Here is a 16,576-nt window from a genome sequence, read left to right as displayed (position 1 = left end):
ACGATGGCGCCGTTCAGTGACGTATTTCCTGCGCGTCCGTGAGGTGAGGAGAGCGCGGCCCCGGAGCTGTGAGGAGGAGAGCGCGGCCCCGGAGCTGTGAGGAGGAGAGCGCGGCCCCGGAGCTGTGAGGAGGAGAGCGCGGCCCCGGAGCTGTGAGGAGGAGAGCGCGGCCCCGGAGCTGTGAGGAGGAGAGCGCGGCCCCGGAGCTGTGAGGAGGAGAGCGCGGCCCCGGAGCTGTGAGGAGGAGAGCGCGGCCCCGGAGCTGCGAGGAGGAGAGCGCGGCCCCGGAGCTGCGAGGAGGAGAGCGCGGCCCCGGAGCTGCGAGGAGGAGAGCGCGGCCCCGGAGCTGCGAGGAGGAGAGCGCGGCCCCGGAGCTGCGAGGAGGAGAGCGCGGCCCCGGAGCTGCGAGGAGGAGAGCGCGGCCCCGGAGCTGTGAGGAGGAGAGCGCGGCCCCGGAGCTGTGAGGAGGAGAGCGCGGCCCCGGAGCTGGTGGCTGCTGTGACCCGTCCGCGACTCCTCCCACGATGTCAAAGAGGAAAGTGACGTTTGATGATGTCCCCGAGGACGAGGAGAAAAGCAAGAGACGGGTGAGGAGGGGCCGGAGCGTGCCATCATGTGTATATAGGGGGGGCCGGAGCGTGCCATCATGTGTATATAGGGGGGGCCGGAGCGTGCCATCATGTGTATATAGGGGGGCCGGAGCGTGCCATCATGTGTATATAGGGGGGGCCGGAGCGTGCCATCATGTGTATATAGGGGGGGGGGGGGGGGGGCCGGAGCGTGCCATCATGTGTATATAGGGGGGGGGGGGGGGGGGGCCGGAGCGTGCCATCATGTGTATATAGGGGGGGGGGGGGGGGGGGGCCGGAGCGTGCCATCATGTGTATATAGGGGGGGGGGGGGGCCGGAGCGTGCCATCATGTGTATATAGGGGGGGGGGGGGCCGGAGCGTGCCATCATGTGTATATAGGGGGGGGGGGCCGGAGCGTGCCATCATATGTATATAGGGGGGGGGGCCGGAGCGTGCCATCATATGTATATAGGGGGGGGGCCGGAGCGTGCCATCATATGTATATAGGGGGGGGGGCCGGAGCGTGCCATCATATGTATATAGGGGGGGGGGCCGGAGCGTGCCATCATATGTATATAGGGGGGGGGGCCGGAGCGTGCCATCATATGTATATAGGGGGGGGGGCCGGAGCGTGCCATCATATGTATATGGGGGGGGGCCGGAGCGTGCCATCATATGTATATGGGGGGGGGCTGGAGCGTGCCATCATGTGTATATAGGGGGGCCGGAGCGTGCCATCATATGCATATAAGGGGGGGGGGGGCCGGAGCGTGCCATCATCATATGTGTGTATATAGGGGGGTCCAGAGCGTGCCATCATCATATGTGTGTATATAGGGGGGTCCAGAGCGTGCCATCATCATATGTGTGTATATAGGGGGGGCCAGAGCGTGCCATCATCATATGTGTGTATATAGGGGGGTCCAGAGCGTGCCATCATCATATGTGTGTATATAGGGGGGTCCAGAGCGTGCCATCATCATATGTGTGTATATAGGGGGGGGGGGGGCCGGAGCGTGCCATCATATGTATATATAGGGGGGGCCGGAGCGTGCCATCATATGTATATATAGGGGGGGCCGGAGCGTGCCATCATATGTATATATAGGGGGGGGGGGCGGAGCGTGCCATCATATGTATATGGGGGGGCCGGAGCGTGCCATCATATGTATATATAGGGGAGGGGGCCGGAGCGTGCCATCATATGTATAGGGCATCCCATTGGTGGTGGGGGGGGGGTGTCTTAGAACTTTTCTGCCATTACTGATTTGAGGTAGTTTCTGTCAGTTTCCAGAGGCGGTCGGGGGTCCTGGCAGCCGCTTTAAGGGGAAGCATTCTCTGGACAGCGATGAGGAGGATGATGATGGAGACGACGAGTCTGGAGCTGACTCCAAGTATAACATGCTGGCCCCCGAGGACGTGGAAGGTGAGTGCCGACTGCTGCCGTCTCCCGTGAGTGCGCCATGTCGGCACCACCTTTTCCTGTGACTTATGCTGTCATCATACAGGGCAGGAGAGCGCCACCCTGGAGTCTGAGGGCGGAGTGCAGATCACACCCTTCAATCTGAATGAAGAGATGGAGGAAGGACATTTTGACTCTGAGGGAAACTATTTCTTAAAGAAGGAAGCTCAAATCCGAGACCACTGGCTGGAGAACATTGATTGGGTAAGAAATCTCACCCCCACTGTTTGGCACGTCCCCTCCCCATCTTCGGCTCCAGGTGTTTGGCGCGTCTCTTCCCTTCCTCGGCTCCAGGTGTTTGGCGCGTCTCCTCCCTTCCTCGGCTCCAGGTGTTTGGCGCGTCTCCTCCCTTCCTCGGCTCCAGGTGTTTGGCGCGTCCCCCTCCTCGGCTCCAGGTGTTTGGCGCATCCCCCTCCTCGGCTCCAGGTGTTTGGCGCATCCCCCTCCCTCGGCTCCAGGCGTTTGGCGCGTCTCTTCCCTTCCTCGGCTCCAGGCGTTTGGCGCGTCTCTTCCTTTCCTCGGCTCCAGGCGTTTGGCGCGTCTCTTCCCTTCCTCGGCTCCAGGCGTTTGGCGCGTCTCTTCCCTTCCTCGGCTCCAGGCGTTTGGCGCGTCTCTTCCCTTCCTCGGCTCCAGGCGTTTGGCGCGTCTCTTCCCTTCCTCGGCTCCAGGCGTTTGGCGCGTCTCCTCCCTTCCTCGGCTCCAGGCGTTTGGCGCGTCTCCTCCCTTCCTCGGCTCCAGGCGTTTGGCGCGTCTCCTCCCTTCCTCGGCTCCAGGCGTTTGGCGCGTCTCCTCCCTTCCTCGGCTCCAGGCGTTTGGCGCGTCTCCTCCCTTCCTCGGCTCCAGGCGTTTGGCGCGTCTCCTCCCTTCCTCGGCTCCAGGCGTTTGGCGCGTCTCCTCCCTTCCTCGGCTCCAGGCGTTTGGCGCGTCTCCTCCCTTCCTCGGCTCCAGGCGTTTGGCGCGTCTCCTCCCTTCCTCGGCTCCAGGCGTTTGGCGCGCCTCCTCCCTTCCTCGGCTCCAGGCGTTTGGCGCGCCTCCTCCCTTCCTCGGCTCCAGGCGTTTGGCGCGCCTCCTCCCTTCCTCTGCTCCCGCCTCCCTCTCCTCCCCGCTGACCGCCATCTTCTGATGACCTTCTGTTCCGCAGGTTCGTATTAAGGAGCGGGAGGCCCCGCCACCCTCCTCTGGGGCAGATCAGGAGTCAGACTCTGATGAAGGCCGTGCTCCAATGGAGATGAGGAACATCCTGGAGGAGATGCTGAAGGTGTTACAGCCGGGGGAAACTGTGGCCAAAGGCATCCAGCGTCTGGGCGGGAGCGGACCCCGGAAGAGATCGGTGATGCAAAGGGTCAAACAAAGCAGAGTGCGGCAGAGCCCGGCCATGCCAGATCCGTCCAATCCCAAGGAGCGCAGCGCGGAGGACAGGACAGACGTAGGAGCTGTTGCCACTGCAGAGCCGGGCGCGGAGGAGCCGAGCAGCACAGACACGCAGCAGGAGGACAAGCCTCTGGATCATCTCATCTCCCTGGCTGATCAGATGGTGGCGCTCGGTGTGTACGAGGTCTATCAGGACTCGTACGAGAAGCTGGCGTTCAGACTGCGCACCATGGAGTCGCCGCCCACACCGGCCCTGGACATGTTCGCAGATGAGGTGGAGGAGAAGACGCTGGTGACCAAGGAAGGTAATGATGTCAGGGTAAGGGGCGTAGTGCGGGGGGCGACCGGCTCTGACCCACTGCTCTCTCTGTAGCTGTGCCAGCGGCGGACGAGGTTCTGTGGGAGTATAAATGGGAGAATGAGGCGGCCGCTGAGCTGTACGGCCCGTTCACCAGCGCCCAGATGCAGGTAAGCAGCCGACCATGTGTGTGCAGGGTGGAGCTTAGCCGAGTGTCATGCTTGGACTCCTGTTCCAGGAATGGGTGGAGGACGGATACTTCTCAGCGGGGGTCTACTGCCGGCGGGTGGACAGCTCCACGGGACAGTTCTACAACTCTCTCCGACTGGACTTTGATCTATATGTATGAGGACAAGGTGTGTGCTTGCGGCTTCCTGTGGGGGCCGCCGTGGGGTGAAGAGTCCGGAGCGTTGCTTCTGTGGAGGGGTGAAGACGTTGCCGTGGGGTGAAGAGTCCGGAGCGTTGCTTCTGTGGAGGGGTGAAGACGCTGCCGTGGGGGAGTCCAGGGCGTTGCTTCTGCCGAGGCGTGAGGACGGTGTGTTCTGTGTGCTGGATCGTGGGTGTGTGATGTTTGTAATAAAGGACTTTTATCAACCTGGTGCTGTCTGTAAAATGCCATCGCCTCCTGCGCCTGTTCATTGTATCCCTGAATCTCACCAGAAAGGAGGTTGGCTTCCATGTCCATAGAAGAAGTGTCCAGGAAGGAAACGAGCCTTGTGCTCTTTCCTGATGAAGACGTCTTCTGGATTTGGCCATCTGGGATATAGGTCTCATCATTGATCAGTGAGCGCGGGAACCATCCATAACCCTCTCCTTTCTTTCCTGGATTTCGTCTGGTCATTTTCTGACCCGTGGATCGGCTGCAGCTGATCTGCTTCATTACTGGCTTTATAGACACTCAGAAAAGGTGTGTAATTTTGATTTTATCGCCTGACATACTCCTCAGATAAGACCCTGTGTTGTGCTGATCTCCCCTACAGGTCTGTGACCATGGAAGACGTGGACAGAATGCCAAACTCATCCCACATCATCGCTGCCTGGCCTCCTCCAGCCCCTGACTATGAGCCTCGCCTCATCTCCCCTGGCCTCCTCTTGTCCCTCCCCGAATGTGAGCCTCGCCTCATCCCCCCGGCCTCCTCTTGTCCCTCCCTGACTGTGAGCCTTGCCTCATCCCCCCCCCTCCTCTTGTCCCTCCCTGACTGTGAGCCTCGCCTCATCCCCACACAGCTTCCTCCAGCCACCTGACCATTCTAATTCCACTGTGCTACTTGGTCTAACAGTTGTGACGCCGCCAGCCCACCTAGTCTAACTGGTTGTTGTAACGCCACTAGGCTACCTGGCCTATGTGGACCCAGGGCTACCGGGCCTAACCGGCTGTTTTAACACCAGCAGGCAACCCAATCATTCCAATACTACCAGACCACCCAACCACTGTAGAACCACCTATCAGACTGTTGTAGCACCAGACAGTGGTCCGGTACTCCCACCAGACCACCCGACTTGTAATCTGCTACTGGAATTAATGTTCTAGCAATATGAAAGTTTCTATCAGGACCATAATATCCACCTATAACAGGCCTGGGCAAACTGCGGCCCGCGGGCCACATCCGGCCCCCTGACACAGCCAGAGGTGGTGTGAGTTCATTTTTCCCTTCACCATTGAGGTCTGATGAACTCCCTCCTCTGGTGAAGGAAGGTAGTGAGGCTGATTACCAAACACCTGGGCAGCTAGATGATGACTGGGTGGCTGGAATTGAGGACTGGATATAAGGCTGCTGACGCCCTTCTTCCTGGCTGGTGATTTCTCTGCTGGATTCTTGGAGACCAGTCTGATTCCTGCATCTCAAAGCTAAGTTTTTCTGCTCTGCTTTGTAATCTTCAGTTTTGTTTTTGTTTTGCCTTGTTTTTTGGGAGTTCTGCCATCCCCGGCCGGGGGTGAGCTAAATTCCATTTTTGTCTCTGCTCTGTTGATCTTTTGCTCTGTCTTCAGAATATACCTGAGTGCTGATATAGTCTTTTGAAGCCTAGCGACTTCAGGGCCTGTTTTTCCTATCAGTCGGTTGGCTCATTTTTATAGGGTTTTTGCGGATGGCAGACAGCAGGTTTCCTATCCTGTCCTATGTAGTTAGCTTGGGCCCCATCATTTGCACAACCTATCTTTCTATCTGTGTCAGTGTTTTCATCTTGCTTCACCGTCATTATATGTTGGGGGCTGCCTATTGCTTTGGGGTCTGCTCTGGGGCAGTTTAGATTTCCCCTTTCTTTAGGTCTATTTAATTTTCCGGCTGTGATCGAGGGGTCTAGGGCATCGTAGGAACCCCCCACGGCTACTGCTAGTTGTTGTGGATAGGTTCAGGGGTCTGCAATCCGATAGCTGCCAACCTCTCTGGTTTTTCTGGACTTAGCTGGTATTTTGTTTTTTCCTCCTTCGGTGACTCATCATAACATAGAGGGCTGGAGTCCTCACCTTTTGTATGTGAGGTAACCCTCACCTCCCACTTCACTCCCAGCTTTTGCATGTCCTGTGCAGGAGAGGTAAGGGTTAAGTCTCCCATAGTGCTCCCCCTGTGATCTGTGGCCTATCACTCCACTCCATAGACTGCAGTAAGGATTCCCACCCCCTCCTGTTAGCTCCTGCCCCGATGTGATGTGGAGCAGAGGTGGGAGAATAACTTTCTTCCAATGTTCCCAATTTATTGCTTGATCACTTCTATTACGTGTTACGATCAGCTTCACTATAACAAGTGTTATGACTTTCATGTGAACACGGCGTGATGTTTGTCCAAGTGCTGTCCGTGGGGAAAAAAAAAAAATAAACCGGACCTCAGACAGCACTAGAGGCAAAGTTATGGAATAGAGCTATGCAGATTACAGTCAGAAAACGTCTGTGTGAGAAGTGTCTCAGCGCCCACCGGCATCACCGCGCCCTTCTGGCGTCACCGCACTCCACCGGCATCTCAGCACCATGCCAGTGTCACCGCACTCCACCGGCGTCTTCTGTATGTCGGATCAGACTCACCTGTTGCCATCTATGGGTGTACAAAAATAAAAAAATCGGATGCCATATGAATCATCCGTATAGCGTCCGATTTTCACGAATACATTTCCGACACTGGATTTATTCTCTAAAATTTTACTTCTGGTGTCTAAGCATGGATGACAATACAGAGGGAAAGTCGTCTTTTTCTGGATGAAAGCCACGATTTTTTTATACGCTCATGTAAACGTCATCACACAGGCCACTGCTGTATATAAAGTGATGAAATTAATATTATGCAGAATTAAGGGTGATCCGAAGCCAAAGGAGGCGACTCTCAGACTCAATTCAATAATCACTTTTCTAACATATGTTTCAATTTCCATCATTCGCCCTCTACTCTGACTTCCTGTCTTTTTTTTTTTTTTTTTTTTACTTCCAATGACATTTTGTTTGAGAATCCCAGTGCATTTTGGGGTACTCACATGGGACATCATCAGGGGTCCGAGGCTGCATTCCCCCACCATGAAGAGAAGCCTCATCTCTTTCAGAGCCTGGACTGGTCCCTGCCAGGTCATCTCTTCTCCTCAGAGCCAGCAAGGGAGTGCACTGTCACTGTGCATTCAAAGGAGTATAGCACAGAGCACACTGTCACTGTGCATTCAAAGGAGTATAGCACAGGGAGCGCACTGTCACTGCATTCAAAGGAGTATAGCACAGGGAGCGCACTCACTGTGCATTCAAAGGAATATAACACAGGGAGCGCACTGTCACTGTGCATTCAAAGGAATATAACACAGGGAGCGCACTGTCACTGTGCATTCAAAGGAATATAACACAGGGAGCGCACTGTCACTGTGCATTCAAAGGAATATAACACAGGGAGCGCACTGTCACTGTGCATTCAAAGGAATATAACACAGGGAGCGCACTGTCACTGTGCATTCAAAGGAATATAACACAGGGAGCGCACTGTCACTGTGCATTCAAAGGAATATAACACAGGGAGCGCACTGTCACTGTGCATTCAATGAATATAGCAGAGGGAGCTCATACGCCAGAATTTATGTACGACACATCAGGTGAGCAGGACTAGCAGAGCGTCCAAAACAAACATTTCTGATGGTCCCTCATTTCAGAGAGGGGCAGAGACTGCAGCAGTGACCGCAGCTTCTGCCCTCTGATGACAGCTCATTCGAGTATCCCAGCATGCACTGGTGAATCTCAAACAAAATGTCATGGGACGTAAAAAAAAAAGAAAAAAAAAAAAGGAAGTCAGAATGTAGAGGGTACGGTAGGGAATTCTTTATTGAAGTATATTAGAAAACTAGATTATTACACTGAATAGATATACATTTAATATGAAATTCACCTTTGGTTTCGGACCGCCCCTTTAAGTTCAGCCGATTGGTTCGGCCCTCCACAGCACTGCCAGTTTCTCGTGTGGCCCCTTGGGAAATTAATTGCCCACTCCTGATCTATAAAGAGCTGCTGCCCTCTAATGTCTTAACAGTATTATAACTACGTCTTCACTGTCCCACAAGTACCTGCAGAGAAGACTTAGAAATAGGAAATGTAAATGAAATATTTTCTGCCTCGTCTGAAAACGTTACATAAATATAAATGAAACACATCCACATTTACGAAGACTTTGATTTTAAGAACAAACGCCATCAATAATTAAGATTGTTTCACAGTGAAGTTTCATCAAGATCAGTCCACAAAATGGGGAAAGTCAAAAAAGAAAAAAAATCACAAAGATCCTAAATAAAAGGCATAATGGAGAAAAGCACAAAAATCAATTACCCTCCAAATCCCCAAAATATAAATACATCATTTTACATCTATGGAGCCAACATAGTCGTCAGCACTTTACAGCTCTTACAGATGGTCTACAGAGAATCACAAGAAGAAACCTCCGACATAGGCACAGAAAGAGTCCAGGACAAGAAGCTCTGGCACACCAAGAGATGGCCTCTGCTGTCTACAGAGCATTGCAAGAAGAAACCTCCGACATAAGCTCAGAAAGAGTCCAGGACAAGAAGCTCTGGCACACCAAGAGATGGCCTCTGCTGTCTACAGAGCATCGCAAGAAGAAACCTCCGACATAAGCTCAGAAAGAGTCCAGGACAAGAAGCTCCGGCACACCAAGAGATGGCCTCTGCTGTCTACAGAGCATCGCAAGAAGAAACCTCCGACATAGGCTCAGAAAGAGTCCAGGACAAGAAGCTCTGGCACACCAAGAGATGGCCTCTGCTGTCTACAGAGCTTCACAAGAAGAAACCTACCACATAGGCGCAGAGAGAGTCCAGGACAAGAAGTTCCGGCACACCAAGAGATTGCCTTTGCTGCCTACAGAGCTTCACAAGAAGAAACCTACCACATAGGCTCAGAAAGAGAGAGTCCAGGACAAGAAGCTCCGGCACACCAAGAGATGGCCTCTGCTGCCTACAGAGCATCACAAGAAGAAACCTCCGACATAAGCTCAGAAAGAGCAGAGAGAGTCCAGGACAAGAAGCTCCAGCACACCCAAGAGATGGCCTCTGCTGTCTACAGAGCCTCACAAGAAGAAACCTACGACATACTCAGAAATACCCCATATGTGGATGTACAGATTTGCTTAGCTGTATGTAGAGGACTCTGGAGGGATGGAGCGCTATTTACATCCTGGAGCGCAGATTTTTTTTCAAATAGCGCAACCTTCGATCCTCTCAAGATCTCCTCTACTCCCCCCTTATTTCTTCTTCCCACAAGCGCATACAAGGTTTTTCCTGTGCTTCCCCCATACTCTAACTCTGCAACTCTCTGCCGCAACACATCAGACTCACCAACAAAGGAAACCTTCAAGAAGAACCTGAAGACCCACCTGTTCCGACAAGCCTACAGCCTGCAATGATCCTCGGTCTACTGAACCACCGCACGACCTGCTCTACCCTCTCCTACTGTATCCTCACCCATCCCTGTAGATTGTGAGCCCTCGCGGGCAGGGTCCCCTCTCCTTATGTACTTGTGTGTCCCTTGTATTACACATGTTTATTGTACTTTTCTATATTTCCCCATTTCATATGTAAAGCACCATGGAATAAATGGCGCTATATAAATGTATAATAAATAGATTGCAGACTCCTTATTCAGAGCCCCTAAGTGCTAGAACAGCAGAATCCACCCTCAAGTGACCACATTGTTGAAATTATACCCACTCCATGGGTGTTTTCCAGAAATAAGCAGCAGTGGATATTGCTGAGTAAATTGCAATCTGCTGTTGTAGTGACCAGTACGTTATGCCCAGTTTATGCTTCTGAAGAAATTCACCAGTAAATTAGGCGGGTTCTCATCACTACAGAAATGCCAAACATGTGGGCGCTAAATGTCGTCTAGGCAGACTGGGGCTCAGAAGGGAGGAGAGCATTTGAATTTTGGAGTGCAGCATTTGCTGAATTTCTTTTGGGGGATGAGGAGCCATTTTGCTTTTCCAGAGCCTTTGTGCTGCCAGTAACGTTGAAGTCCACTATATTTCCATTAACAGATGGCAGACCTGAGTGAGCACTTTTTTTGTAGATTGAGTTGAAGCTTTTATTGGGAACATTTAACAACATTATCCTGTGCTCTTCACTGAGCACTTACATGGGGGTTTCATCTTAATCATTTCACTCAGATTTATATGGAAACCCCAAAGGGATCCACTGTAATGAGGCAGCATGAGTTACTGTTTAGTCCATCTGGCCTTTGTTCTGCGCTGTCCTTATTTTCAGAAGTTCACAAAACTGGCGGACGGCATTTTTATGCAATCCTAATAAAAAGATGGACACAGTCGGGTCATAGGCGGCAAGACGGCGTCCACAGTGCCTCCATCTGCCTCATTATAGGGAATCTTCCGTTGAGAGTTCCATGTGAATCACGTATTTCAGAGATTTACATAGAAACCCTGGTGTAAGAGCTCAGCGCAGAGTGCAGGATAAATGTGCACCAAGCCTTACTGTGATTTTTGGGAGGTGCAATTAAATCAACAGCAGGTGACAAATTGGTTTTATTTTTTACTAGCTGAAGAGCCCAGCGCTGCCCGGGCATAGCAACTAACTACGGTTAGTGTGCAAAGCTGTGTATAGCCCTGCCCACGCCGCATAGCCACATTTACTATTATATCCCACATCATCCCGTCAGCCAGAGCTACCGGACTACTACCCCTAATATCCTACATCGTCCCGTCAGCCATAACCACCATACTACCCCTAATATCCCACATCGCCCCGTCAGCCAGAGCCACCTTATTACTACCCCTAATATCCCACATCGTCCCGTCAGCCAGAGCCACCGGACAACTACCCCTAATATCCAACATCGTCCCGTCAGCCAAAGCCACCGGACTACTACCACTAATATCCCACATCGTCCCGTCAGTCAGAGCCACCGGACTACTACCCCTAATATCTCACAACGTCCCGTCAGCCAGAGCCACCGGACTACTACCCCTAATATCTCACAACGTCCCGTCAGCCAGAGCCACCGGACTACTACCACTAATATCCCACATCGTCCCGTCAACCAGAACCACCAGACTACTACCCCTAATATCCCACATCCCGTCAGCCAGAGCCACCGGACTACTACCACTACTATCCCACATCAACCTGTCAGCCAGAGCCACCGGACTACTACCCCTAATATCCCACATCATCCCGTCAGCCAGAACCACCGGACTACTACCCCTAATATCCCACATCATCCCGTCAGCCAGAGCCACCGGACTACTACCCCTAATATCCCACATCATCCCGTCACCCAGAGCCACCGGACTACTACCACTACTATCCCACATCATCCCGTCAGCCTGGACTACTACCCCTAATATCCCACATCATCCCATCAGCCAGAGCCACCAGACTACTACCACTAATATCCCACATCGTCCCGTCAGCCAGAGCCACCGGACTACTACCCCTAATATCCCACATCGTCCCGTCAGCCAGAGCCACCGGACTACTACCCCTAATATCCCACATCATCCCGTCAGCCTGGACTACTACCCCTAATATCCCACATCATCCCATCAGCCAGAGCCACCAGACTACCACCACTAATATCCCACATCGTCCCGTCAGCCAGAGCCACCGGACTACTACCCCTAATATCCCACATCGTCCCGTCAGCCAGAGCCACCGGACTACTACCCCTAATATCCCACATCGTCCCGTCAGCCAGAGCCACCGGACTACTACCCCTAATATCCCACATCATCCCGTCACCCAGAGCCACCGGACTACTACCACTACTATCCCACATCATCCCGTCAGCCTGGACTACTACCCCTAATATCCCACATCATCCCATCAGCCAGAGCCACCGGACTACTACCACTAATATCCCACATCGTCCCGTCAGCCAGAGCCACCGGACTACTACCCCTAATATCCCACATCATCCCGTCACCCAGAGCCACCGAACTACTACCACTACTATCCCACATCATCCCGTCAGCCTGGACTACTACCCCTAATATCCCACATCATCCCATCAGCCAGAGCCACCGGACTACTACCCCTAATATCCCACATCGTCCCGTCAGCCAGAGCCACTGGACTACTACCCCTAATATCCCACATCATCCCGTCACCCAGAGCCACCGGACTACTACCCCTAATATCCCACATCATCCCGTCAGCCAGAGCCACCGGACTACTACCACTACTATCCCACATCATCCCATCAGCCAGAGCGACCAGACTACTACCCCTAATATCCCACATCGTCCCGTCAGCCAGAGCCACCGGACTACTACCCCTAATATCCCACATCATCCCGTCAGCCTGGACTACTACCCCTAATATCCCACATCATCCCATCAGCCAGAGCCACCAGACTACCACCACTAATATCCCACATCGTCCCGTCAGCCAGAGCCACCGGACTACTACCCCTAATATCCCACATCGTCCCGTCAGCCAGAGCCACCGGACTACTACCCCTAATATCCCACATCATCCCGTCACCCAGAGCCACCGGACTACTACCACTACTATCCCACATCATCCCGTCAGCCTGGACTACTACCCCTAATATCCCACATCATCCCATCAGCCAGAGCCACCGGACTACTACCCCTAATATCCCACATCGTCCCGTCAGCCAGAGCCACCGGACTACTACCCCTAATATCCCACATCATCCCGTCACCCAGAGCCACCGGACTACTACCCCTAATATCCCACATCATCCCGTCAGCCAGAGCCACCGGACTACTACCACTACTATCCCACATCATCCCATCAGCCAGAGCGACCAGACTACTACCCCTAATATCCCACATCGTCCCGTCAGCCAGAGCCACCGGACTACTACCCCTAATATCCCACATCATCCCGTCACCCAGAGCCACCGGACTACTACCCCTAATATCCCACATCATCCCGTCAGCCAGAGCCACCGGACTACTACCACTACTATCCCACATCATCCCGTCACCCAGAGCCACCGGGCTACTACCACTACTATCCCACATCAGCCAGAGCCACCGGACTACTACCCCTATTATCCCACATCGTCCCGTCAGCCAGAGCCACCGAACTACTACCCCTAATATCCCACATCATCCCGTCACCCAGAGCCACCGGACTACTACCCCTAATATCCCACATCATCCCGTCAGCCAGAGCCACCGGACTACTACCACTACTATCCCACATCATCCCGTCACCCAGAGCCACCGGACTACTACCACTACTATCCCACATCATCCCGTCAGCCTGGACTACTAGTCCTAATATCCCACATCAGCCAGAGCCACCAGACTACTACCACTAATATCCCACATCGTCCCGTCAGCCAGAGCCACCGGACTACTACCCCTAATATCCCACATCGTCCCGTCAGCCAGAGCCACCGGACTACTACCCCTAATATCCCACATCGTCCCGTCAGCCAGAGCCACCGGACTACTACCCCTAATATCCCACATCATCCAGTCAGCCAGAGCCACCGGACTACTACCACTACTATCCCACATCATCCCATCAGCCTGGACTACTACCACTAATATCCCACATCGTCCCGTCAGCCAGAGCCACCGGACTACTACCCCTAATATCCCACATCATCCCATCAGCCAGAGCCACCAGACTACTACCCCTGGGTACCACAGGGCTCTGTCCTGGGCCCTGTATTGTTCAACATCTTTATCAACGATTTAGATGAAGGAATTGAGGGTAAACTGATTAAATTTGCTGTTGACACAAAGCTAGGAGGGATAGCTAATACTAGAGAAGAGAGAGAGAGGATTCAAAAAGATTTAAATAAACTGGAGAAGTGGGCAGCAACTAACAGAATGGTTTTTAACAGGGAGAAATGCAAAGTACTACATCTGGGCAATAAAAATGAAAAAAGCATATATAGAATGGGAGGAATAGGGCTAAGTGACAGCACATGTGAAAAAGACTTGGGTATACTAATAGATCACAGACTGAATATGAGTCAACAGTGTGATGCAGCAGCAAAAAAGGCAAATGCAATTCTAGGATGTATTAACAGAAGCATACAGTCTAGATCACGTGAAGTCATTATTTCCCTCTATTCCTCTTTGGTCAGACCTCATCTGGAATATTGTGTCCAGTTTTGGGCACCACATTTTAAAAAAGACATCAACAAACTGGAGCAAGTTCAGAAAAGAGCGACCAGAATGGTGACCGGTCTGCAAACCCTGTCTTATGAGGAAAGGTTGCAGGATTTGGGAATGTTTAGTTTGCAAAAGAGAAGACTGAGAGGAGACTTAATAGCTGTCTACAAATATCTAAAGGGCTGTCACATTGTAGAAGGATCAACTTTATTCTCATTTGCACAAGGAAAGACTAGAAGCAATGGGATGAAGCTGAATGGGAGGAGACACAGATTAGATATTAGAAAAAACTTTTTGACAGTTAGAGTGATCAATGAGTGGAACAGGCTGCCACGAGAAGTGGTGAGTTCTCCTTCAATGGAAGTCTTCAAACAGAGGCTGGACAGACATCTAACTGGGATGATTTAGCGAATCCTGCTTTGAGCAGGGGGTTGGACCAGATGGCCCAGGAGGTCCCTTCCAACTCTACGATTCTATGAATATCCCACATCGTCCCGTCAGCCAGAGCCACCGGACTACTACCCCTAATATCCCACATCGTCCCGTCAGCCAGAGCCACCGGACTACTACCCCTAATATCCCACATCGTCCCGTCAGCCAGAGCCACCGGACTACTACCACATCATCCCGTCAGCCTGGACTACTACCCCTAATATCCCACATCATCCCATCAGCCAGAGCCACCGGACTACTACCCCTAATATCCCACGTCCCGTCAGCCAGAGCCACCGGACTACTACCCCTAATATCCCACATCGTCCTGTCAGCCAGAGCCACCGGACTACTACCCCTAATATCCCACGTCCTGTCAGCCAGAGCCACCGGACTACTACCACTACTATCCCACATCGTCCCGTCAGCCAGAGCCACCAGACTACTACCCCTAATATCCCACATCGTCCTGTCAGCCAGAGCCACCGGACTACTACCACTACTATCCCACATCGTCCCGTCAGCCAGTAAAAGTAGAATAGTGAGATTACACAGATACATGGTTCACTAAGATCTCAGGTGAACTTGTAATGTGTGCGGCTGAGTTGCTCATGGATGTACAGCATGTGTGTGCAGTATAGTGTCATATTTAGTGGGTTGTTTTGGGAAAAGCATTAGGTGTTATATGGGTATATCCAGGTGAATTATGGGGAAAGTAGCACTTTTAAAAAAACCTCACAGCATCAGAGCACAGTAACACATCAATAATGCACAAAAGTGTCTGTGAGAAACTGTTAAATCCACATGACATTTATTATGCACTTTCCTACATTCGTGTGTGTCACTTATTGATACCACACGGGAGGGGGGGATTCATTTCTGTCATGTGCTCTCTGCTCCTTTCTGGGGGGCAGACGATGGCTGGAGCTTATGTTCCCGGGGATGCTAGATTTCTCCCACCATGTCAGTGTCTTGTGAGGTGTTGTCAAGTGGGAAAACTTGCTCAGAGCAACCAATCACAGCTCAGCTACTTTAGAACCAGCTCTGGTGAAATGAGAGATGCTTCGTGATTGGTTGGTGATACCCACCCTGATTTTTATATACAGAGATGCCGTTCCTCGTGCGGTATCAGTGATGAGGCGGCTTCATTCTTTGGGTCGGTGCGATGACAGCGATACCAGATTTACATCGGGTTTTTAGCTTTGCCTGCTGTCATACTAAATGACGCTTTGTTTCCACATATTGAGAGCTGTAAGTTTTCCATACTTTGTCCCTCAGAGTCAGGTGAGGTCTTGTATTTTGCGGGACGAGTTGATGGTTTTATTGGTACCATTTTCGGATGCATGACTTTTTTTTTTAATCGCTTTCTATTCAGATTTTTGGGAGGCAGAATGAGGAAAAAAAACAGCAACTCAGGATTTGTTTTTTCAATGCCGTTTACCGTGCGGTACGATTGATCGGGCGGCTTTATTCTTGGGGTCAGTACAATTGCAGCGATGCCTCATTTATGTCTTTATGTTTTGGTGCTTTCACACACTATTTGATAGAAGAGATCATTTTGCATCGCTTTACTCTGAGCGCGAGCACTTTTTATTTTTCCGCTGATGGAGCTGTATGGCGTTTCTTTGTGGGACAAGATGCCATTTTCTCCGGTACCATTTGTATTTACATAGGTCTTTGATCGCGTTTTAGTCCACTTTTTCTCTTCGGCGGTGTGATCATAAAGCATCTTTTTTTTTACTCTTTTACAGTATGCACTGAAGGGGTTAACTAGTATAGGTCGGCTCATTCTAGACGCAGCGATACCAAATATGTGTACTTTATTTCCCCAGAATATCGATGGGTAGAATGTTTTTCAT

At 51.9% G+C, this 16,576-nt stretch overlaps 1 protein-coding gene across 1 annotated transcript; it reads left to right on the top strand.

Moving 5' to 3' along the window:
• Positions 1-365: 365 nt before the first annotated feature.
• CD2BP2 (CD2 cytoplasmic tail binding protein 2) lies at positions 366-4,296 on the top strand. The gene is made up of 6 exons (XM_073560543.1): positions 366-587; positions 1,859-1,997; positions 2,080-2,237; positions 3,175-3,709; positions 3,778-3,872; positions 3,941-4,296. The coding sequence occupies exons 1-6, from the start codon at positions 525-527 to the stop codon at positions 4,049-4,051; spliced, it is 1,101 nt and encodes a 366-aa protein (XP_073416644.1). The 5' UTR covers positions 366-524; the 3' UTR covers positions 4,052-4,296.
• The last annotated feature ends 12,280 nt before the right edge of the window (positions 4,297-16,576 follow it).

The sequence above is a fragment of the Dendrobates tinctorius genome, unplaced genomic scaffold (assembly GCF_039654945.1).
Source record: "Dendrobates tinctorius isolate UK_male_01 unplaced genomic scaffold, ASM3965494v1 ptg000297l, whole genome shotgun sequence".
NCBI lineage: Eukaryota > Metazoa > Chordata > Amphibia > Anura > Dendrobatidae > Dendrobates > Dendrobates tinctorius.
Note: the sequence above shows the minus strand (reverse complement) of the source record. Positions and strands in the feature narration are given on the sequence as shown.